Source organism: Lissotriton helveticus, chromosome 11 (assembly GCF_964261635.1).
Source record: "Lissotriton helveticus chromosome 11, aLisHel1.1, whole genome shotgun sequence".
NCBI classification, from domain to species: Eukaryota; Metazoa; Chordata; class Amphibia; order Caudata; family Salamandridae; genus Lissotriton; species Lissotriton helveticus.
Window position 1 is genome coordinate 943,695,429 of NC_136072.1, and position 25,857 is coordinate 943,721,285.

Below are 25,857 nucleotides of genomic sequence, written 5' to 3' on the forward strand. Positions count from 1 at the left end.
CCTAGAAGCAGGGTCTGCTCACTTATTCATATCACTTTTAGTGAATGTGTTTTTCCATGTCACAAGTCATTTGGATGAAAGAAGTTCAGCGATGAGGGAATGAAGCTGTGTGAGGCTTGTGGTATTTCTTTCTTCTCTATTGGAGTTACTGTGACTTCGTGGAAGTTTTGTGCCATGTGTACGAGTGCAGCAGACAGTGCAATCTAAAAACTAAAGACCTTGCACAGCAAAAGCCTATTTTTGCTGCGAGGGGTGACTGGCAAACATTGGAATTCCGTTCGCTACATCCTTTACCACACCATGTCCCTACAGAGTGCTGAACATAAAGAGCTGTATAAGTCCCCTACTTTATGTGTGTGATGATTATTAAGCAAAACCCTAGCTGGAGGCAGCAGCGTGCTGTACAGGGCCGCAGGGGCGGCTCTAGGTTCAAGGGGGCCCTGGGCAGGGAGCGTAGATCCCTGCCAGGGGCCGTCACGCAAATATGTATCCATCCTCAGAGGATTATTATATTAAGGATATATATTGGTGTGGTGGCCCCTGTGGTTTGGTGGCCCTGTGCAGGTGCACAGCTTGCACATGCCTAAGGCCGGCCCTGAGGGCCGCAGGCACACAGAAGAATCAAAGGAAGGTTTCCTGGAGAATGGATGCCGGCTGCTGAGTTCTAAATGCTGCAAGAGACTGGCTTTGACATCGAGACGTGGTGTTTTTGAAATGTGTCTTCAGCTCTTTTCTGAACGGAAGGAGTGTTTGGGCTCTCTAGGTGGAGACACGGGTGTTGTCGTAGACACTGGGAAAATAGAGATGGCATGTTCCCTTTTTTGGACTTTTTGCAAATCTTCATCACCAGTCTAGTTGCTTTCTGGTTGTGAGGCTGTTCAGAGCCACTGGAGTTGGGAAACTTTTTTGTGATGTATGCAGGGGTGCTAGTCGCGAAGGATTTGTGTGGGTTTCAGCTCTTCTTGAAGATGATTCAAGCAGAAAAAGGGAGCAAGTGGAGTTCCATCAGGGGGAACAAAGATTGAATGTCACCCCCCCGTCGGGCTGCACATCTCATCTCCTTACATTACTTACACCCAATTAATGAGTCTAGGTCATCTGTGCTCTTTATGTGTATTGGGTTTTTCTTCGGACTTAAGTTTACGATGGTCTTTAGAACGTGACCATCATCAGACTTACCTAGTCAATGAAACCTGACCCCTCCTGGTATATTGACAACTTGTTTTGCTGTAGCTATAAAGAATGTGGCAGCAGCCCAACAGAGACTAGTCACTCTTTGTTATTGGTGACCCAGATACTCGAAGCTTGTGGGAAAAAAAGGATAGCGTACTATGCTACTTTGTCACCCTAAACCCTAAGGCAAATCCTTTGCACCTAATTTGATAGTACTCCACCCTCAGGGTCCTTTCAAAAGTCAATTGTATGCCTACATTTCAAGAATGGGGTTTGCGATGTTGATATATTTGTGAACCATCTGACCGTATCCAATCAGCATTTTTAGGGAAAGCATAAGAGAAGGTGATCTATGCAGGGAAAATTGCAGAGAGTGTAATGGATTGGGGGCCCTATAAAAGTACACCCTAGAGGTTTCATCTCTTCAAAGTACGGTCCCCAATTTGATGTCTGGTTTTAGGCATTATTTAATTTTTCTTCTGATTCTCTCCTTGATACGCCTTCTGGTTTACATATTTCATTTTGGGGCATGGAGACTCTTTCTGGGCCTAAAATATAAGTTGCCTAGAGGGAACTAGCATTATTAATGTTGCAGAACATGCCGTTAGAGCTGGTCACTGGTCAGGATTTATCCTAACTGTGTGGTGGATGATTGAGACATGGTCACTCTCTAGGGATGTATTTTAACCCTTGTCATGCTGATTGTGTAAGCCCCCTTCGGGGCTGTTGGCCATGTGCCATTGCAGCAACAACCGCAAGGCCTGCAGTTATAAGAGGGACTTTCTATCAATGGAGTACTTTCTTTTTGCAGGACACAACAGGAAGCTTGGTATTTCCCTGTGTCACTTGTTGACCCTGTACCCAATTTGATAAGTGTGTGTGTTGCACACAAATGGGTAGCGCTTAGGTGGATATATGACGTTAAAACGCATGTTTTTACAACGCATACCGTTACAACGGGACTTTTACAACGCCAATACTATTACCACGCATGTATTTACAACGCATTTTTTTACAACGCAGGTACCTTTACAACGCATACCATTACAACGTAAGTATTGGTAAGTATATATATTTTTTTTAATTGTATATTATTTAAAATTAATATAATGTAATGTAATTGTATTTAATTTAATTTAATTTAATTTAATTTCATTTAATTAATTTAATTTAAATTTAATTTTATTTTATTTTTACCCTGTACCCCTTTACCCAAAAACCCAAAACTGACCCTGAACCCTAAAAATACCCCTTTACCCAAAAACCCAAAACTGACCCTGAACCCTAAAAATACCCCTTTACCCCAAAACCCCAAACTGACCCTAAACCCTAAAAATACCCCTTTACCCAAAAACTGAAAACTGACCCTAAACCCTAAAAATACCCCTTTACCCAAAAACTGAAAACTGACCCTGAACCCTAAAAATACCCCTTTACCCAAAAACTGAAAACTGACCCTGAACCCTAAAAATACCCCTTTACCCAAAAACTGAAAACTGACCCTGAACCCTAAAAATACCCCTTTACCCAAAAACCCAAAACTGACCCTGAACCCTAAAAATACCCCTTTACCCAAAAACCCAAAACTGACCCTGAACCCTAAAAATACCCCTTTACCCAAAAACTGAAAACTGACCCTGAACCCTAAAAATACCCCTTTACCCAAAAACTGAAAACTGACCCTGAACCCTAAAAATACCCCTTTACCCAAAAACCCAAAACTGACCCTGAACCCTAAAAATACCCCATTACCCAAAAACCCAAAACTGACCCTGAACCCTAAAAATATCCCTTTACCCAAAAACCTAAAACTGACCCTGAACCCTAAAAATACCCCTTTACCCAAAAACCCAAAACTGACCCTAAACCCTAAAAATACCCCTTTAAAAAAAACCTAACATATAACATTTTAAATATAATTATATACTTACCAATACTTACGTTGTAATGGTATGCGTTGTAAAAGTACCTGCGTTGTAAAAACATGCGTTGTAAATAAATGCGTTGTAATGGTATTTGCGTTGTAAAAGTTCCGTTGTAATGGTAGTGCGTTGTAAAAAATGCGTTGTAATGTGTGTTTACCGCGCTTAGGTGCATGGCCTACAGTGTCAGTGTCACTGATGCACGCTATCCCCATTGTGAGAACTGTCGTTGTGCATAATTTACTCTTTTCATCTTCTTCTCTTTTTGGAATTTCTTCTGGTTCATATATTTGGAATTTGTAGCCTTTTTAGGCCTACAAGTACTTCTTTGTAACTGGAAAATATTCTATTACATTTTGGGCTTCCACCTCCATGTGTGTAGTGAATAAGAACAAATGTGGATGTATTTTTTTTAAATCACTGGCCAAAATGAAGATCACTAGGCCAGGGGACCAATCAGAATCTTATCATTGTAACTTCTCCTTGACTTGAATAAATAGAAAGCCAGAGGTGGATAGACAGGATTTCGTGGCAAATTATGCTATAAAGTGAGATGTGTTTGTGCTGTTGTCCTTGGAGGGAGTATTACCACTAAAAGATGCTTCGTGAGATGTCACCTCGTGGTAGAAACAACACAAGCATTATGCTTCATATCACTGTAACCCATCTTCCATGTTGTACCCAAAACCTGAAGAGTACATGGCCTATGTTAGCTGAACCCGAGGAAAAGAAGGTATTATTTATGACCCATCATACTGTTTACTTAAAGACCCACATGTGAAGAAACACTGGTCCAGACACGTCAATATCATTTTGAGCGGAGAGGTGGGACTCTTCATAAAAACCAAAGCTGCTTCATCTGATACCTCAATGAGATGTGCTATGCTTTCTCAGCATGCACTACAGATACCTTAAACGTAAATGTTCATAGAGGAAATAACAGAGTTAAAGGAATTAAATAAATTAAACATGGCTAAACTATGCCCCTGCTGGTTCTGAGAGTACCATAATAGGAAAAGTAGATATTCAGTGGTCACTCACTATTTGAAGACTGTAGTCTAATATGCTCATTTCACGTGCCATGCTAATTTCAATAAGGATGCAAACAAAAGTTTGTGCCCTCACTGCTATTATCAAAGGGCGCACAAACTTCACGGAAACCCAGCATTTTTTCCATGCTCACATTTCAATAGGAAAAATCCTCCAAAATTTGTGTGCAACACCTTAAGATTCTGGGGTTATCAGCTCATAAAGGGGCGAACTCAGGGGCAGTTTCTCCGCTTGAGCAGAGGAGCGTTGCCCCACTGTTTAAAATGCCCCAGAATTTAAAAATAAAATGGTAATAAAGTTGGTTTATTACCATTTTATTTTTCAAGATAACGGAGTCGTGCACTACCAGAATGTCCAAACAATAATAAAGAATCTCAATCAGTTCCTTCGTTGCAAAAGTCTTTAATTATATAAATCCAAAGTATAAATGTAAAAGCAACAGCCAACGCGTTTCGTTCTTAGAACTTCGTCAGGGCACCTCGTCGAGACGCTTGACTGACAGCACTATAACGTGGCCCTTATCATGGTGGCGCACGCTTATGAAACATCATTCTGCTCTGCGATGCTCAAGGCATGACTGATCGAGGCGATTACTGCTCAACTTTACTGACTGCCCTGACGAAGTTCTAAGAACGAAACGCGTTGGCTGTTGCTTTACATTTATACTTTGGATTTATATAATTAAAGACTTTTGCAACGAAGGAACTGATTGAGCTTCTTTATTATTGTTTGGACATTCTGGTAGTGCACGACTCCATTATCGTCAGTGACTTTCTTCCCAGTTCCATGGGTTGTACCCCGCAACGGTGGGTGCAGGAGTTGTGTTTGCACACCAACAGCATATAAGTACTTTTAGATACCTACGGAAATAATTAGGGGTTGGTGCGGCGCCTGGAGTCCACTGTTGGCTTTCTGCATCTATTACTATTTTTCAAGATAACCCCGTCCTGGCGCGAGTGTCAGGACAGGGGTGTGCCTCTGCTGAGTGACAGCAGCAGGGTGGAGGGTGGGCTGCCTCAGCAGTTTTCAATGTCTGCATGTCTTTTTGGCCGGCCGTCTAGCTACGGACAGCCACACATGCACATTTTGAAACCTCAAACCCATCTGTTTTAAGACAGCTGGGTTAGAGTAAGTGCAGGGCTCCAGTGTCCTTGGGATCAGCGAGTGAGGCCGCTCCCTCCAATCAGAGTGCTGATCTCACAGCATGAGAGCAGCGCCAGGATTGGTTAAGGCACTTCTCAAGGGGTCGCGCTGCAGGAGGAAGACGTGCAGCGAGTTAGCGGTCGGAGTCAGACATTTTGCAGGTAAGTGTTTTTATTTTTAATTTTTGCCCACCACACATCTGCCCACCTCACCACTCCCATATATGCTAGCCGCCACTGGGCGAACTGCTACTTCTCTAATCACCTGGGACACTATCTCGAATACACAGTCCAGACAGGGGAAAATCAGAAGACAGGGATAGGAAAGGTGGAGCCTAGAGGGTTAGTTGTCTGACAGCTAATTAAGATTATGTTGTTTGTTCCACTCCCAATATCTGGGATTGTAACTCCCTTATCCCACAAATAAATGAAAACATGGACAGGCGTGAACTAGGGCGGCATGTTGTTGCTGGAGACTGATTTTAAGGTCTTTCTGATCCCACAAAGAGCACAAAGTCAGAATAACAACTCGGGGAGGAGCGTTTTGTGTGATTGATGCAGTGTACACATCAATTAACACATTCTGCGGTTGTTATACTTTTAGGAATCAGCTGTAATCCTCGGCAGCCATTATCAAGGGCTTTCTTTGAAAAATAGCTGGAGGGCACCAGCAGTTCTCTGTAGCAATCCCTACGTCACCCTCCAGAGGCCAAATTAGATTATTGAAGCAGGGGCAGTGCGGGGGCTGGCCTATTTCGCATTTGATATTACCTGCGTGCACTGCAAACGTCACCGTGTTCCTGTCAAACATAGAGCGAACACGGACTAGTCCAGACCACAGTGCTTCATAGCAGGTAAATGCAGCACCCTTTATCTAGCTCTGCGATAATACATTTTTCTCTATGGCTGGGCATCAAATCTGCGTCCCTTTGTTTCCCTTTCACTCGGAGCGCTGTGCGTGTAATCTAATTACCAGGCAACTGGCTTTCCAGTACAGTGGCCTGTGTGGTTCAATAATAACACATTTATATGGAAGGTTAATGAAACGAATTTTCTCTCCATCCAATTAATTAGGAATGACTCCACAATCAAGGCGTGCTAATGTAAAAAAGATTAAATATTCATGTTCATAAATTTCCCATGTCATTTTTGATTTCCCCTAATCTCTACCTCTCTGGGCTAGTGTCTGGCAAGGCTCGCAGGGCCAAACGAAAGCTAGGCTGGCTATTAATCCCGAGCTGTCCTGTTCCTGTGCAGAGAGGGTGCAGCTGTGTCTGCCTGCCTAATGTAGCTTGAACACACTGTAGGCTAGAGAGAGAGGTCTGTTTGTGACAACTGCTCTGCAGAGATGTACCCACAGCCAGAAAAAGGGGAATAAAGACATAGAAAAAGTGACTGTATAGTTAGATTATAGAACAGCCTCTTTCGGCCCCATAATCTACCGTTTTCTTTGTTAGGGTTAAGACTGCTCAGTGGTCTAATGCACCTAAAGACTGCTCAGTGGTCTAATGTACCTACTGTAGAAACCCATTGTATTTTATAATATAACCGGAAGTCCACATGTACAAATCCCTGCAGGCCCCCTCAACCTTTCAACGTTTTGTGGTTGGTAAAATGTGTACTATCCTTGGTAGGCACGAGACAGACCTTTGGAATAATGCACCCATTGCAGAAATCGTTAGTAACCTGAAAGCCACAGGCTTGAACCCGGAGGGTCTATTAAGTGAATGCAACCGGATTGGGTAATAGAGAAAGTGATTTTTAAGATACTTTGAGATTTTTACTGTAACACCTTTGTAGCAAAAAACAAAATATTGTTATTATATAATACAAGTAAATGAGTGTAAAACTCATCGGTATAGTGTTTAGGAAACCACCCCCTCCCCAACTTATCCTGGGTATCACTTTATCATGGCATAAAAATGCTGTTGTTCACCGTGGTCAAGCGGACAGGCTACGTTGACATGTTGTCAATAGTATACAGCAATATCCGAACTGTAGTTCATGGAAAAGCACATCAAGGTATGAGTTCCACCTCCTCAAATTCTTGGCTTACAATGTGGTAAATTGTTACATGATCCTTCATCCAGTGGCTGCTTCATGGATTCACGGTGTGCCTCACATTTATGTCAATCTGACTAATTGAGTTATTTCTTAATATTTTTTTAATTTTAGCAAGAGGATTTGTTTGAAATCACATGACTGCATGTAATGACAAACGAGCAAATGCGTACATTTTGATTTGGGAGTGTATTTAAATCTATGAGGAATGCTCCACGTTCCACCTGTTGGTAGAGCATTTTGCCCATCAATGGTTGTTACATCTTCCACATACTTCTTTTCAATTGAGACCTAATTAAGAGGTATCATCGCTGTGAAACAAACCAGCAGTTTCTGCTTTAGGGCAGCAGTCAAGCCACTGTGGGTGGATGGCAGTCGCTTGGGGTTCAGTTTATTTTACTGGTGCTATACCGGTGAAACTAAGTCAAGTAAAAAAGTTGGTACATGCAAGTGAAATCCCCCACCAATCTCGATGTGTGGTTTCAAAAGGACAATATTTGAAAAATAGAGATTTTGTTGCATTTTGTAAAAATATTTGTGGTGATGAAGTAGAGTCGTAATACAGATGTATGCTTTATTCTAATATTTTTTTTTGCCTCTTTTCTCTAGGCATACTTCCGACAGGGCATTGCCCTCCAGTACCTCGGGCGCCATGCAGATGCGCTGGCAGCGTTTGCATCTGGGCTGGCCCAGGATCCCAAGAGTTTGCAGCTTTTGGTTGGAATGGTGGAAGCCGCCATGAAGTCACCCATGCGAGGTAAGCTTTTCCAACTAATCTTGTGGCAGACAGTAGAGAGTGCTGAATGTGCAAGTGTAAGAGCTTGCTTTGGTCAAAAAAGCTGGTCTAGCCACAACTCTGCACTTAATTGCACCCAAAAGAGAGACAATCAAGGAGAATGGATAGCAAAGAGAAATCTGGGTTTCTACACGCAGAGGACAACATTGTTTTGTAGAGGGCATTTGTCTAAAGGGGAATCATGCCAGGAGGAATCTTACAGAAGAAAGTTTTGTTCATCTAAGGAAGAGCAGTCTGATATGCGAGTGGCCACACGGCACTAAATTACACTGCACAAAGACTAAAGGTATCCTGCTAGCCCAACCACTGTTTGGCTCCAAATGAATGGCTCTCTTGATGAGGCAAATGATCTTAACATTGATAGTGCTTTCCCTCTCCCAGCTCCACTTAGCCCAGACTTCCAAGAACGACAAAACTATTTTTTAAGTGGAGGGTGTGGAAGTTGTGTTTTTATGGTATTGATTCTGCAATTAAGATATTAAAGTATGTCTACTCTCCTGATGTCATGGGTGTTGGAAAATCTGCTCCAGCTGCGACGATGTTGCTTCAGATAAAGGTTGTTCCTTCTGCCTGGCAAACATGGCTGCCAGATGGTTGTGTTTGTCAACAATTGAGAAGTGTTTTTTCCTCCCAGAACTCAGACAATTAAAAAGTGCCTCCCAGGAACAAGGGAGAGAAGTCTACTGAACTGCTCAATGTAACTCATGCTGTCTTTTGGTGGTATTTAAATAACATTCTTAATTCGTGTAAATGGGACAGACAAATTCCTACCACCCAAAACATTAGCCTAAAGGCTTAATAAATTAAGCACAGTATGTTAAAATACACACAGGGCTTTTCTTCTGCATTATGACTTTTTGAAAGACACAATAATCAATGCTACGAGCTCTTATTTTTCCACTTCCATCTGTCTGGGAAAGCCTAAAGCATGCCTGGAATTGCCAATAGATTTTATTGTGTCCCTTTACTCTAACTAAAGAGGTCAGCCAGGGTTCTTCTACAAATCATTGTCCTTCTGGGAGCTATTGGCCTGCATCGAAGATTCCACAATAAATCACCATTTCTGACCTTAACTGCCTCGTCTGAAATCCCATAACAAATAAAGTAAATATCAAGAGCATGACTGCTACTCAAACTGATGATCGTAACATTAAAAATATATTTATTACATCAAACAGAAAAATGTCCATGGACCTTATTTGGGCAAAAAATAGCTTCACGTTGTTTCTTACGTTAGTTTTGATTGACGTATTTTTTATTATATATTTTGACTTCTTCAAACACTTTCTGCATTCTTTTTTTGTTTTGAATGTTTGCTATAAACTATTTTTGCCTCTTAACATTGGTGTTCTTATTCTAACCAGCATGGGTGGATGAATGCTATAGGTTGGATTTTTCATATATGTTTTAATTCTCACTTGTAAATTGAAACTAAATCTTAAAAAATTTAAGTGTTAAGAACTGTGCCGTCTTGGAGATAGAGTTGTTGCCTCCATCACATGTCTATAATCTCTACCGAAGCTCCCTTCTGCCCACGAATCTTCATTTTTATTACTAGCAATTCTCTACTAAGGCAAGGGAATATTCCACTCCCCACTTACTTCTTCAAAGAAACATTTGGCACATTCACATAAGCGTCCTCACTCCTCGCTGGGCAGTTTGCACCTGTTCGAATGCAGCCTCCAGTTTTATAGTCCAGTGGAAATGTCTCCTCCCACTTCCTGTCTCATGTGATTCGCCCTTCAGTCAGATCTCTTGACATTGTTGTGTTATCATCTGGGCTATTTCTTAAGGAAACTTTTCCATCCATAGGAATGTCTCCTCCCACTTTCTGGTCTATGTGATTGGATCTACCTTCTGCCGTGGACCCCCCAGCCATACTAATATGGTGGGGGTCAATCAGGCATGGATGGCGATCGGATCACTCCCGCCGGGCCAACGGTGGCTACCGCCGTCGAAGGCGATCCGCCCACCATCCTAATGGGCCCCTAAGAGTCTACTTTACTTAGGAAAGCTGGTACTGATGTTTGAGTTTGTGAGATAAACAATAAAGTATCAGCATATGCTGCCAATTTAATACATTGTTTGCTGTGAAAGAATCCATGAACATGCTCATTTTGTTGTAGCTTAGATAGAAATGTTCTAACACTAAGTAAAAGAGAAGTAGAGAAAGGGGATAACCCTGACAAACACAAAAGTGAAATAAGAGGAAGAAATTCCATTTATAGTAATGGCAACGTTAGGTGCAGTGTATAAGAGAGATATCAAATTAATAATGTTAGCACCAAAGCCAAACCAGTATAAAGTTTGGAATAGAAAAGACCAATTAACACAATCAAATGTTTTCTCAGCATCTAAGGCTAGAGCTGCCATCGATTCACAGTATTTATAGACTTAGAGAGAGTATTGAAAAAGAGCCTTGCATCATCAGATATATATCTACCTTGTGCAAAATCAGATTGTTCCTTACCTAGTATTTTTGGAAGCAAAGCTTCCAATCATAGTGCCAAAATCCTTGTTAATGTAATTTTTAAAAATTAGTATTGACAAGGAAAATAGGCCTATATTTTTTACAATATTGAAGATCTTTGCTTTTTTTTGGTTTGAGACATATCAAGGCTTATAGAAAGGATCCACTAGATTCACCTGTTTGTGCAAAATATTCAATCAGGCTCAATAATTTAGATAAAAGTAAGTGTGAGAAATGTAGAAAAAATTCTGCTGTAAACTTGTCCAGTCCAGGTGCTTTATCTTTTTTGATTGAGTTGAGAGACATAAAAAGTTCGCCATGAAAGACATCAGATTCGAGTGAAGAGAATTCTAAGTGGGTATCAAATGATTTTTGTATATTCACTTAAAAATATCTGAATCTTTGCATAATGAATTATGTTGGGCACTCGGAGTGGAACTGTGGCTGCTAGAATCATCTGTACAAACCCAAGCCCTGTAATATATATAGCTGTGGCGAAATTCTTAGGATGGGCCTGGATTATCAGAAACAAAAATGTAAAGGGATAGGCTCTTGATAAATCACCTTCTACCTGAATACTTGATGCATTTTAATATGAAGATTTTTTAATATTTGTAATGAATTTTGAATTTTAAAGCTGTTTTAAATCTCTGCACAAATCTTAACTCTATTTTTATAAACACTTTTTTATCTGTAATGCTTTTATGACTATGTCGAATAAAGCTTGTTTGACTGACTGACTGAATTATGTTGCAATCTATTATAGAATCAATTTTGGATTTTTTTATTTTTATTTTAAAGTAATTTGCCAAGAGCTTTCCAGATTTGTTTTGACCACCATAGTTCCTGGCACTGGATTTAAGACGATATGCTCAAACATATTCAGTTTATTAAAATTGTGTTTGCCACTAAATAATTCTTGTAGACACTCTGTTGAATTTGAGGTTTAATATGTTTAGTCTAATGTTTTAATATTCATGAGAATTTGCTTCATTTTAGCAGTAGATGTTCTTTGAAGATGTATTGGATAACAAAGTCTTTAGCTGATGCTTTAAAAATGTCCCAAAGGGTATGAAAAGTGATTTTGTCTGTTCAATTAATCTGAAAGAAAACATGAAAAATGGAAGTAAATGAAGAGATAAAGAGTTATCCAAAAATAAAGTGTTATTGAATCACTACCTTTTTGGTTGAGTGGGCTTAAGTAAAATGTCTAATTGTAAGAAAATGGGTGCATGGCCTGAGAGCAAGATTGATCCTATTTCTGCAGAGTATAATGTCTGAGATAAATCATTTGAAATGAAAATCTGGCCTATTCTTGATTCCATATGATGGACAGGAGAAACATGTGTATGTTCTCTTTTTGTGGGGTGACATAATCCCCAACTGTCTATTAGTGCTCTTTGCTTAACTTTTTGAACAAATGTTTTTGAGACTAGTTGGAGACATGTTGAAAAGTGGAGTTTCGATCAACAAAAAGATCTATAATGTGGTTGCAATCACCTACAACAATAAGATTGTCATCTGAGTATTAAATGAGTTGTTGGGAAACATTTGACCAAAATGTATTGTCTGGTTGATCTGGACCATACACATTGAAAATGGAAATGGGAACATTATTAAGAATTAAACAAGTGAACGGCCATCTATGTCTGACTCCTGAAATTTGAGTTGTACGTTAAGAGTTATACAACATAAGTTTAAAACACCATTATGTTTTCCATTTCTAGGGAAAAGAAAAGTTCTCCTACCCGACCTCTCTTTAATTTTAAGGATTCAGTTTCAGTAAGATGTGCTTCTTGTATAAGAGCATTATCAGCATTAAGACTTGACAGATTTGTTAAGATACATTGTCACCTCAGTCAGTCAATACATCTTTATTTCGGTTAATAAAAACCATAAAAGCAGTGCAATACAAAGATTCATTATATACACATTAAAATTTGTACAGAAATAAGATATACACATGATTGCATTGTCACCTAATAGACGAACTCAGACCCTTGACATTCCAGGATACAATTTTTAAACACATCAGACATTACAATCCGCATACACAATATATAGCGTTTGTAGTGATGATGACCAGTAATAACAGAAGACAAAGGAAGGACGAAATTGAAGGAGAAGGAAACAGGTGTGAAAGAGTATAGAAAAGGATAAGAAAAGTACACAAATTAGAAAAGTGGAAAAATAATGAAAACAACCAAGATATGAGGCAAAATGGTGACCAAGGGAGAGAGGGAAGAGATACCTAGAAGCACATCAGAAGGATGGGGGAGTTTAAACCACATGGAAAAGATGACACTACCAGGCTGGGAGGGAGCGGATTTGAGTAGACATTGATATACAGGCAGGAAATAGCACAGGGGCAAAATTGAAAACACTTCCTGCAAACAGAATATTCATGAGCTAAGAAAGGTAGCAATACAAATAGATAAAAAAAATTAATCAACATGAGTTATATTATTTAAAAAGATAAAATGTCTTACAAATAGGTTAAGTAATTTAATGTTCCTGAGAGTTGGACATCTCCAGGGCTTCAGCTTTACCTCTCTGAATAAAACACTTCAAAAGCACTGTATCTTCATACATTGTTTTATTTTTATATGTGACTTTAAAGAGATGTGTGCAATATTCCAAGGTGGACATCCATTCCTGGACCATATGTCATCAAGTGTTTGCAGTCTTGTATTAGTCTCCTCTAGGTATAGACGTAAGCCCACATTTCTTCCAGCAGAAGATCCATGGAGGTAGGAGGAAGCATATGTGTCTGGGATGGTCGCTCTTTTGTAAGACTTTTTCCTGAAGGCTTACTAATATTGAGATGAGGTGAAGGAATGGTCACCGGAGATGAATTTGGAGATTAGATGTTCCTTTATCCGTTGAAATACTTGAATCTTCCATTTGGGAACTATGTTTGGTTGAAATGTAACTTTTGTTGCCGTTTTTAGAAGAACAGTTAAGAAGCTTAGAAGAACAATTGTTCTTTTTCAATCTACCCATAGATTGACGTGAGTAGGAAGGAACCTGTAGCTGAACAATACTAAATATACAATGTGAATATTTAAAATGATGAATATTATTGAAGCTGTGGAGTATATCATTCAAAAAGGGCTGCAAATAAACAGCCACCTTACTTCACCTAAGAAATAGATATAGTGAGGGTTGGATATGAGAAAAGCAGGTATTCTCGTCATGCAATGGTTAAGGTTTAAAATGGTGGCCATTTTATGAGAGTGAAACAAGACCAAGGTGAAAATTCAGCGCTTAATCAAAAGGTCTAAAAAGGACTTATCCTAAAATATTCACCTGGTGTGAGAGAACTTGCCTTGGTTAATTAATACAAAGAAGTGCATTGATTTTCTGCATCCACATTAATGACGATGATAGCAGCCAGCACAAAATGGTGGGTGCTTTGAGGTATTTGTACACATTAGAAGTGGAAAAGGTAGTGTGTGATATCCAAAAGTTATAAAGTGCAACACATGATGGTCCTTACATGCTGCTTGAAACTGTGGTTTGATTGTAGAGTATCATCATCAGATATAACTGCGGCACAGCAACTCTCCCTTTTTCTGACAGAGCTTCACACGAGAGCAGCCATCTCCACCGGGAATCAAGCCATGCCCCCCCTTATTTATTCCTTTTAACACCAAATGACAGTACCTTTTGTTCACATCTAGTAAGAGCTAAATCTTGCACTTTCTTACATAAATACAACCAATCACATTTTAAATCAATCTGCCTCAGGACATCTTTTAAAACAAGTGTTGTTAATGCTATTAGGTCTGGCTTCAGCAAGTTGATTTCTTGGTTGCATTCTTATTTTTGCAAGATTAGGCCACAAAATGAAAATAATTAAAAAACAAAGAGACATCATTGAGCAGGTGTGCCTCTTCTTGTGGAATTGAAGGTAACAGAAGTGCAAGGAAGATCAGGAAGCGAGAATATAAACTGGTGTAGATTTTACTTATTATTGGCATTTCACTGAAGTGGTGAAGAAGTATAATAACACTAAGGGTCTTATCACGATGTCGGTTGGAAAGCCTCCAACCGAGATGGTACGTTTAAAGTCCGACCGCCATATTATGATGATGGCGGTCAGAGTTTAAACAGGCGGAGGAATTTGACGCAGTTCCGACAGATCGAGGAGCACACAGTGTGTACAGGGATGTTTACAAACTTCCATTTTTCAATGGTAGTTTGTGCTGCGTGCAGTTTCGGCCCGCTGCACAAGCTCCCATTGAAAAATGGAAGTTTGCAACCGTGCCATGTGTGGTCACATCCTAATGTGGTTGTCAGAACCGCCGACCTATGGTCGGGTGGTTCCTTCCCCAAAACGGTGTTGGTGAGAGGCAACTCCGACCAACATCGTAATTAGGCCCTAAATCTGAAGCCAATAGGGTTACAGTCTCACGGCACCTTCTGAGGTGAAGTTTCCGAGCAAGCAAGAAACGCTTCATGTTGGATGGCATAAACACTTGTTGGTTAACTGATAAGGGAGTGAAAAGTAATAATTTCAGTGGCACATTCAGTCGAATTTCCTGCCCTTTCGCCGTTTGAAGCAAAACATTTTCTGCACTTCACCCAATTCTTATTGGTCTGAAGTTACCACTATTTGAATTGCCAAATAACTCCCAATAATATTTTTCTATTTTTTGCAACATAATAAGTGAAACAAAATCGTTCATATTTTTTGCTGTAAACTAAATCCAAACAGCAGTTGTTTGTGATAACTTTTTTCTCCTGTAAAACCCATTTGTGTTTGGAAGCAAGCCTCCCACTTCACCCATGCTTGAAACTTAATCTGGGTCCCAGCATTATGTTTTAGAAAAGAATATGAAAGAAACCAGAAGCATATTTTTTCTCTTTTTTTAAACTTAATACTCTTGGAATCCCTTCACTGGAAAGGAAACATCTGATAAATGAATTCATGATTAATGTTCCATAGAAGACAACTGTTTGCAAAATTGCTGAATAATGTCACTCCCAAAAACACAAAGTTTCTGGCCTTCAAAGTTGATCAATGACAAACTACCCATTTCATCCCCATGCAGAATGAAAGGTGAAATAATTTTTTTTTGATTTCTGTTGTAATATTATCTCTTGGTATTTAAAAGGTAAAAAAGTGTAGAGGGCAAAATGTGTCTGCTGGAAAATGTAATGTTTTTCACAGGCCAAGTAAAATATATACAAAAGAGCATATTCACTAGCATTAGGCACGGTGTTCTTGGTCCCATTGGAAGAAACTATATCGTGCAGAAAATAAGGGCCAGTTTGGGAACATTGTTAATAAACAAACTGTGGGGTTTTGTTGCAAGAAAATTAGGAAAGATTGGGAAAATGCAAGCAAGGTGATCAGAATAAAGTCACCATCCAACGTCTTTGGTGACAATACCCTGAGATTAGGTAATACAGTATTTTCGTAACAAATATTTTCTGTGGCGTGTATCACAACCAAAGAACCAGGGCACTAACTGAAAAGACAAGCAGCAATAACAGTTCTTGCAGTGTCACAGAAACTTTGCAGCCTACAAAAGTACACAATTACATTCAATAAAAGATTGTCAGTCCCGAGGTGTAGATCAGAGCTACAGAGGTCGTAGTATGTATTCGGCACACTTTCCCTGTTTGCACCATGGCGCACCTTTCAAAAGGTGAGCTGGGTGCAAACAGAGACTATGCACCATATTAGAAAGAATGCACTGCCTCCAGAGCAACCACAAACTCACACTGCCGTTAGCGCAGCACATTCAAGTGAAATACTTAGCAGCGGCTTTAAAGCAGATCCATTTTCACAGTGCAAGTGGCCTGCCGCCTGCAATTTGAAGAGGGGAAAGAGATATTGCAGGTAGATGCTTTGAGTGACTGTACACACCTCCAAAGGGATTCCTGGGAGGTTCATAGGACCCCCTTTCTCACCTCCAGAGGGCTGCCTTTAGGAGGCGCAATGAAAGTGTGCAATCTTTTTGTGGTGCACTTTCAGTGCGCCTCCTATGGGTATGCTTGTCTCTACACCCACGTCCATGATACAGAACAGGTAAAGTGATTATTTCATTTGCATGGGGCCACGCCCCCGTGCAAATGAGGGACCACCCTACAATTGCAACAGTACTATCAGTATTACAGAAGGGGGCGCACAAGCACCTGCAGCCACTTCTGTAAATGCATTGTGCCCCGGGGGTGCACAAAGTGGGTGCATGCGCCCATTAGGGCCCCAGGGCACAATGTATAATACGGCCTCAGGGGGCGTATTATATATTAAGCGGTCTTTCCCTGTTTGCGCCTTGGGGCACCTTTCAAAAGGTGTGCCTAGTGCAGACAGTGAAAGTGCGCCCTAGTATACAGAATGCTCACAAACTCACGCTACCCCCGGGGCAGCTCATTCAAGTAAAATACGGAGCAGCTGCTCAAAGCTACTCTGTGTATCACAGTTCAGGTGGCATACCGCCTGCACTATCAAGAGGTGAGATGCCCCTGCAGGCGGTTGTGGTGAGCGTCTGCAGCCCTTTCTTTAATACCATTGTGCCCTAGGGTACAAACAATAATTCTGTCCCAGGTGTTCTCCTTCCTTGAAGTGTAGCATGAACTGAAGGGCTGTGGGTAGGTGATTCCAGAAGCAAAGGCCTCAGCTAGAGAATGTCTACGGCCCTATCTTCGGTCCTCGGCCACAGTGTTTTGCGGGCTCGCAGGTTTTACCTACTTTAATTAATTCTATTTCGATCCCCCCAGGCAGGTCCTTTGTAAAAGGTAACTCAATTCTGTAGGTACTACTGCTAACGGGTTATGTCTGTGTCACATACTTAAATTCGAAAAAATAACACCTGCCTAATACTTCATGCTAACCAGCAATTCTGACACCAGTTATTTAAGGAGCATAAAGCAGCATATCTTTTGTGGAAGTTCCTACATATAAAATACGATTAAGTTATTTTTTATTTAAATACAATATATGTTCGATCTAGGATGCTGGGTGTTCTTTTAAGTTTGAAAACCACTCAAGTTGGACAGGTTACAGACTTCTCAGTTTGATAGATTTATTTAGGAACACTTTAAGGTGGGACCTTTGAAAAGAAACACACCCTGGGCCAGGCCCATTCCACATTTTGGAAGTCTCCACTGGGCAGATAGTAAATCGTGCAGTGGCTCATGAGTGTTGGTGGATAATGGCGCTACAAGCAGTTGTGTTCGATGCAGGTAAGAGCTATGGTGCGGGGCGGGGGGAGGGAGGGTGAGTCAACAGACAACGAGGGAAAATAAAATAGAAAAACACTTACCTTGCGCTTGTCACATCGCTGACTCGGCGATCCGTCAAGTGCAAGGTAAGTGGTTTTCTTTTTTAAAAATATTTTATTTTCCCTCGTCGTCATCTGTCGACTCACCCCCACCCTGCCCCACCCATCTTACCTGCACCGGCTGTGACTGACAAGTTGACCATGAGGTTTTTTTATTTTTATTGAGGATGCTGTATATTTTTTGACTAGGATGATTGTAGGGAACATTTATTAGATATTACAACAGAAAATATTTTAGGAACTCGGAAGTCTTGAGGGTAAAAACGCCTATGGTGGGAACATGGAAGCCTTAAGGAGTGGGACTCGAAGGACAAAATGAGCAAACACTTTAGTTACAATGTGAATAAATAAATGGCCCAAAGTCTGGCATTCAGATGGTAATGCTCTTGGCACTGCTTTTACCCATCGCACAATATATGGTGGACCTCGAAGAACCCGTTTGCTCATAGCGTTATGTTAAAAACCACAAATATTTCAAGTACTTTCCCCTGATGCTAACAGTAATAAATTGTCTTTTATTAAGATAAATAACCCAGAAGCAGGTAATTCAATACCTCAAATCTCTATAGTTGATGGTCATTAGCCACAGATGGTAAATGCTGTAAACTTTAATGAAAACCAAAGATAAATTAAAAATGCAGCAGCTGGACTCCGTAAGATTGGAACTTTACTGGATGTGGGAGTTATGCCTCCTGATAATGAAGGGAAGCAGGCAGTTAGCCACATTTCCAGCCTTAGACCGCTGCATGCATAAACCACAAACCTGGTTATCAGTTTTTTAGGTCGAGACTGGGCAGCACATGCGATGCTCTGCGAGGGATGTTGTATTGTTTTCATTGGCTTGTGTCATTGTCCACTGTAAACTGTGGCTGTTCATTTGTTAAAAGGCTTAGTAATCCCTCCTTAGTACCGCTTTGTCTCATTTTGTAACCTCCTATTGCAACACCCCTTGTTACATGTGTTACAACCTTCTAGCACTATTTTCTCGAATAGTGTTGTCCTGCCTGCTGTTGCAGGAAGGACACCGTCTCTCCTAACTTTTTTTTTCTTCTATTTTTATAGCACGCATTTGCAATGCATTAGGTCTTGCATTTGCGAGAGTTTAAGCTATTAGCATTGTAAATAACAATGCCTTTTATTTATCTGTTTTAAAAACAACACATAAATAAAAGGTATTGCCATTAACAATGCCAGTAGATCAAACGCTCATAAATGCGAGACCTATTGCATTGCAAATGCTTGTTTTAATATGTTCTATGTAATGCGTTTTGTTTCAGCCTGAGTCGATGCTCGGCTAGCAAACCCCAAAGGCCAGGATGGTTTGGGGCTTTTCTAGAAAAGTAAATAAATACATGTGAGAATATTAAGTCTGTTTGTTAAGAATCAAGTGAGAAAATGGGGAATTAGAGTTGCCAGTTCAAAATATATCCCCATTGGCCTACAGGTATGCTACCGAAATGTCAGGTCTAAAAAATCAAGAATCTATACTTACCTATACATACTGACCTACACAATATTTTGCTTGTCCATTTTTAGGCTATGATATTTTGTAGCACAACATTTTCCTGCTAGAAATTCTAACATACATCTTGGCTTAAGCTTGATCATTCCTATGTAAAAAGTAACTCTAATTAAAATAAATTATTTCAGCACATTATTACTAATTTCGAAATCTAGGGATAAACTTGAGCTAACATGGTTTGTGTCTTCAGAATTAAAGCAAACTGTGCTGGTTTCACCCAGACAGAAAGAAAGAAGATTATATATTAGAGAAAATCAAAGAAGTACTACAAAGTCGTGGTCTTCAATGTGAAAATGATCTTGGAAAGGACTACATTACGGAGGTTCACCATGGCTGACGTTTCATTGGATACACGGACAGCTTGAACCTTAATGGGGTTGGATAACTTTAGCAAAAATGCATTTCCCTCTGCTAAGCTACCTAGAATCTGATCTTATCTCACCATCTACTTCGATAGGACAACTCTATGTAAAATGAATACGAACTTTTATGCTAGAGGTGTTCGCACAAGGGGATAGAACATCCTAATTGTATTTTCTGTATGCTGTGGTTCTTTTAAAATTGTGAAGAGAGATAGCCTGTGTATATTGCTCTCTATATACGTGTATTGATTTTTGTAGGATGAAGTACAACCGTTTCCAATTATCTTTACAGTTAGTGGAAATGTTCTATTTGTAGGTAGTAAAGTAATAGTGTGTTCCAAATTATGATGACGACATGGATACCTCTCTGGACAACAGGAACAGGCAATATTTAAAAGTATTAATGCTATTACCTGGACAATTCATAATTTGTAGTTCACATTAAAATGCAGATTGTTGATATATGCATCTTTTTATTTGCATATTTCAGATGAGTGCTAAAGAAAGGAGCTGAAGGGAAAAATAACTAAAAGCATAAGTTTACTGTGCATGTGATGCTAGTTAACAAGTCCTCGAAAAGTCAAGCTCAAATTACAAGGTCGTTACAAAAAGAAATACTAAAATAGTAAAAAATAGTAAAAAAAGTTTTGCTTAATTGATGTGGCATGTGGTTTGCGTACCTTTCAGCTTCGCTAAACCCTAGAATAGTGCTAGGAATTGCCATACAATGTGATTGGGTAGTAACAAATTGAAGGTGATTTCAAGCAGTTCCATGAGCTATGCTGCAACACAGCTAGTCCCTTCAGTGGGAGTACATTCAACCATAGAGTTGGAGACTTGTGTTAGTGTTTTTTAACTTCTCTATGTCTGTTACTGGGGAGGAAATATCCCACTGCAAAACTGTGATATTAAATGGCCAGAGTCATGATTTTATCTTCATTTTTCATACTTTGATGCTCACGTGATAATACATATTACTAAGGGGCGGTTGGTGTATGTGGCCAAAAGGGACGGTGCCCTGCCACACAGTAGGGAGGGCGAGGAAGAGGAGAAGAGAGAAAAACACACAAGCATCCCAGTGAAAGGACTGGCTGCTCTATCAGGCTCAAGATGGGGAGAGGATGTGGCCTAATGGCTAGGGCGGTCGACCTCAAATCTGGGGAACCAGGTTCGAGTCTCTGCAACGACGCTCAGCATCCTGAGATTCTGGACAAATCACTTAATCTCCCCATGCCTAAATAATTAATGTGTCCTTATGTAACGCAACTGGTGCTCATGTAAAGCGCTCTGATAACTGATTGCTTTGGGTCTTTGTTTGCACTATATAAAGCTCTGGGGAAGGTCTTGACGATGATATTGCTGCCACTGCTTGCCTCTCTCCGAACAAGGTGACTCCCACCCTCTCTTTGACTCCTGTCGGGGTCGCTACCCTTGGTGTCTCTCCCTCCTCGGCTTCCTGTCGAATCTCCTTTGTCTCTTCTATTTTCCTACTTTGATATTCTTCTTTGCTCATCTTCCGTGCCGCATTATGTCGTATCTCTGTCTCCCAAACAATCCCCAGCAGCTTTTGACCTTTCTTCCTCAATGTCGCCCTGGAAAGCTAGGGGCATCTTGAAGTTCCTGGATCTCCCTGTCTCCTCACACTGCTCCTCCCCTAGGAATGTCCATTGGGGCCATTCGGCCAATGGACACAGAGAGAGATAAGCTACATTCTTTTGCAGTCTTCCAGGGTTTGTCTAGTGCCTGGAAGGAAAAAGGCTGTAAAGCCAGGCCCCATCTCAATATTCTTTGGTTGGTATCCTTGTTACAGGTTAGCCAGGTTAATGGAGCATGGTCAGTTAGTAAAAGGAACATGTGTCTTAAGGGGTAATATTGGTGTGCTTCTACAGCCCGTTTAATAGCCAGACACTCTGTCTCAATAGTTGAGTAATTCCTCTCTCTTGGGAACATTTTACAGCTGAGATGGAAAAGAGGACATAAGAGGTCATCAGGGTGTGACAAAATAGCTCCTAAACCATAACCTGCAGCATCTGTGTGTAGTACAAATGTTTGATTGAAATTGAGGCATTGGAGAACAGGGGCATTACATAGACTATTTTTCAACTGCTGAAAGCTGTGATCGTGGCTGTCTAACCACTGCTGTATGCGCGCTGAATATTTGTTGGTCAACAAGTCAGTGAGGGGGCTAGTGAAAAGTGGGGAATGAATCTACTATAATATTCTACTAAGCCCAGATATTAGTGTATTTCTCATTTATTAGTGGGTCAGAACATTTGTTTCAAAGCTTTTATTTGATCTATCTGGGATTGGATAGTTCGTGCCTTGATAGAGAGCCCACTGTATTGTAATTGGTGAGTGACTAGGGTAGACTTTTTAGGGTTAATGGTAAGGCTTGCTTGTCGTGGAGCATCGCAAATTAGAGGTAAATGTTACAGTTGGGTATCCCATGTTGGCTTATAGTACCATATATATATAATTGGGATAAGCGACTGTGTACCCATAATGGGGTTGGAGTATATAATATATCAGTTGTTGGAAAGGGGCAGGGGCCCATGGAGACCGAAGGGTTGTACTTTAAAGTGGTATACCTGTGAAGGTTTTGAAAAGGCAGTTTTATGCCGAGCCTCTGGTGTTAATCGGATCTGCCAGCACCCTTTGGTCAGATCTAATGTGGTCATTATACTGGCTCCCTCAAGTTGCTCCACAAGCTCATCTATGCGAGGCATTGGATATGTGTCAAATTTGAACATACTGTTTAACTGTCTAAAGTTAATACAGAAGCGAAGACTCCCATCTCCTTTATGCACCAGGACTATGGGGGAACACCATTCACATCCATTCAACACATGACATCTGTTTCTAGCATGGCATTTATTTCTTGTTTCACTGCCTCCCGTCTAGCAGCCAGGATGCAATAGGGCTGTCGTTATGATATTATTAATTATGAGTGAGGTGCGACCTGGAGTACTCTTGAATAACTTAGGGTACTGTTGAATAAGGTGAAATAACTGTTGTCTCAGCTCGTTGGTTAAGGAGGATCCAATTTTAACATTGCTTACTATTTTGGCCTTGTAGTGGTATAGGTATATTTATTCATTGGGAATTAGTGGTATACTTAATAGGAATGGTTGGTTTATCGCCAGAGTTAGGCTCTTCCTAACTTTTTAATAACTTAAATAGCAGCCCTTCCTTACCCTTTTGGGGTATCGGTATTTTATAATTAACAGGGGTTATGTTTTTTGAGGAATACTTATGGTCCCTGCCAGGTGGCTAAAAGTTTATTTTCTACAGAGGGAAGTAGTATTAAGACCTTGTCTCCTTCAGAGAATTCTCTTAACTTGGCTCCCTTATTATTAAAGTGTTTCTGTCAACTCTATGCTTTTTCTATCATGCACTTGCTCCCACAGCGTAGCCAGGGATTCTTTTAAACCTGTAACATACTCAGGCAAAGGATTTCCCCTCATTTGCTTCTTCCGCCCACTGCTCTACTTTCATGTCCAATAGGGTCAGAGGTTTAAAGCCAAATGATAACTCAAAAGGGGGTATTGTTCAGGAGTTCAGATCGCAAAGAAGGCAAGGGATATGTTTGATCCCAGCTTTTGATATCATCTTCTTTAACATGTTCTTTTTGTTTCATTATACCTCTTGACCAGTCCGTCTGTCTGAGGATGGTATACTGTTGTGCGTATCTGTTTTATGCTCAGTATTTTGAATATTTCAGCCATCAACTGGGAGATAAAGGGAGTGCCCTGATCAGTTAGAAGGTCCTGAGTAAAACCCACTCAAGCAAAAAAAGTGATTATTGCCTGGGATACAGTCAAGGTTGTCATACTGGTCATTGGGATGGCCTCCGGATACTGAGTAGCATAATCAACTAGGACTTGAATATTTTCGTGCCCCCAAGCTTGTGAGGTTACAAGGCCAACTTGGTCCATACCTACTCTGTGGAAAGGAACTTCAGTGATGGGAAGAGGATATAACAGAGCCTTGGTTACTCCTGCAAGGTTTGTCATGTTGACATTGTCCCCATGATGCACAATATTTTGCTACGTCCCAATACTTCTGCCCAATAAAATCTCTGTAGTAGATATTTTAGGGTATTCTCTTTACCATAATGCCCTCCCCCTGTCTGGTGTGGGCCAACTGTAATAATTGTCTGCAAAACACAGTGGGAAACAATAATTGTTCACGAATTTTCCCCCCACCTTATCCACATGATACAACAGGCCCTTTTTAACACAAAATATGGGTCCTACATGTTTTGGGTCTCCTTCCCTGACGTTTACCCTGAAATGTATCAGGCTGCTGCCCTCCCTCTGCACCGTTTGGGAGTAAGGTTGGAATTCACCTGCCACCTCTGGAGCTGACAGAACAGAACTGTAATTGGAGTTATTGTTATATAAAACTTTTGTTACTCCCTTCTTTTCTCTTGTTTAGTTTTTCTCACTTTCACAGTTTGTGTTTCTAGGTCTATCGGCCTAGAAGGGGCTTCCTTATTCCAGGTATCCCTTGCAGTCTGTTCCTCCCGGTATGCCAGGTACTCATTGAAATTGGGGTGATCAGCCCCAATTATTACCCTCTCTTATAAGGACGGAATTACCCCTACTTTCCGCAGTTGAGGATCCTTTTTTAATCACCATGGATGCACGTTACAAGTATGGCCTCCTCTTCTCTGCTTTGGGACTCTTGCACTAAGTCCTTGCTAACGATTGTGCAATGACATCCGGTGTGCATTAAGTCTGGATCAGCCTTGCCATTTATATAAACGGTTCTCCTAAATGTATTATCTCCTATGCCCATGTATATGACACAGCCTCTCGTATATCTGACTTCCTTAGGTTCAGCAGGTACGGTTTGTGGTGAACAATGATGGGCTATGTGACCTCACTCCCTACAATGGAAACACTGTGGCCCTTGGGAGTGACCATTGCCGCTGGTCATTGATTTTCCTGGGTGTTTCATAACAGGATTTATTTTGGACTCTATACTGGCCGACACCTCAATGGGTCCTGCTGTAGTTCTAGTTGTGGTGGAACTAAACTCGGTGATGGGTGAAAGGCACAGGCCGTTCCACAGCATTATCAGCTGGGAAATTAGGGTGTTGTTTGAACCAGTTCCGCTTACTCAGCTGAAGTGCTTCAAGAAATTGTTCAATATATATTTTCTCTGTGACCTCTCCCATGCTTGCTGTATTAGGTTAGAGCCACCTATTTCCCAAGTCCCTGATTCGTTACTACAATGCTCGGTGATTGTCCCGTTACCCATTTTTTGCTACGAAACCGCACTCTGTAGTATTCTGAATCACAGCCAAGTAGCTCAAGTATGCATATATCTGCATATGCTATTGTTACGGCCGGATTAACAGCCTGGTAAGATGGCTGTAACTCCCCTGGAGAAGTGGTGCTATATACTGTCCCCACCTTGTGGGTGGCCAGGCTGCTGTGGAGGCCCAGGAGTATTAGGGTGGGCACACATACTCCTAATTGCATCAGTTAATCTCATTATAGCAGTGTCTTGTACGTGTTGATTAGTAAATTAGTAGAGTAGCCTGCTCTTTATTTTTATCTTCTTAAGTGCTCCCTGACACATTTTCTCTCATGAGACCAGCTTTTGGCCTGGTTTAAGTACTCCTCTCCCTTTTGTCTTTCTTCGTCATACTATGCCCGCCCTTTTTCAATGGTAGAACTCAAGACAATGTTCCCCCACCACCGACACGCAAAGTACCAAACAGTGAATTACCACCACTACAATTGGAAAAATTGTAGGAAGGGTACTTGCCTGCTGCTACAACCCTCTCCTAGAGATGTAGCGGTGGTACCCGAAAAGCCCCTCTGCCTCCCTAGGCCACAGGGATTGCACGTAGTATCACATGAGACTTCCAATGCTGTTACTGCTGCCACTTGCCTTGCTCCAAATGTGGTTACTCCCACCTTCTCTTTGACTTGTCGGGGTCACTGTCATCGGCGTCCCTCCCTCTTTGGCCTCCCGCCAAATCTCGGTCGTCTACTCTGTTTTCCTCCTCCGGTATTCTACTTTGCTCGTTTTACGCATCAAATTCTATTGG

The 25,857-nt window shown here is 40.8% G+C and overlaps 1 protein-coding gene across 2 annotated transcripts in view; it reads left to right on the forward strand.

Annotated features, from left to right (window-relative positions):
* The window catches only part of TTC28 (tetratricopeptide repeat domain 28), a 1,211,014-nt gene that overhangs the window by 297,875 nt on the left and 887,282 nt on the right, over positions 1-25,857 (forward strand). For both annotated transcript variants that reach the window (XM_078667293.1, XM_078667294.1), the window contains exon 2: positions 7,958-8,105. In XM_078667293.1, coding sequence (XP_078523419.1) covers positions 7,958-8,105 — 148 coding nt within the window. The remainder of the gene's footprint in view (positions 1-7,957; positions 8,106-25,857) is intronic.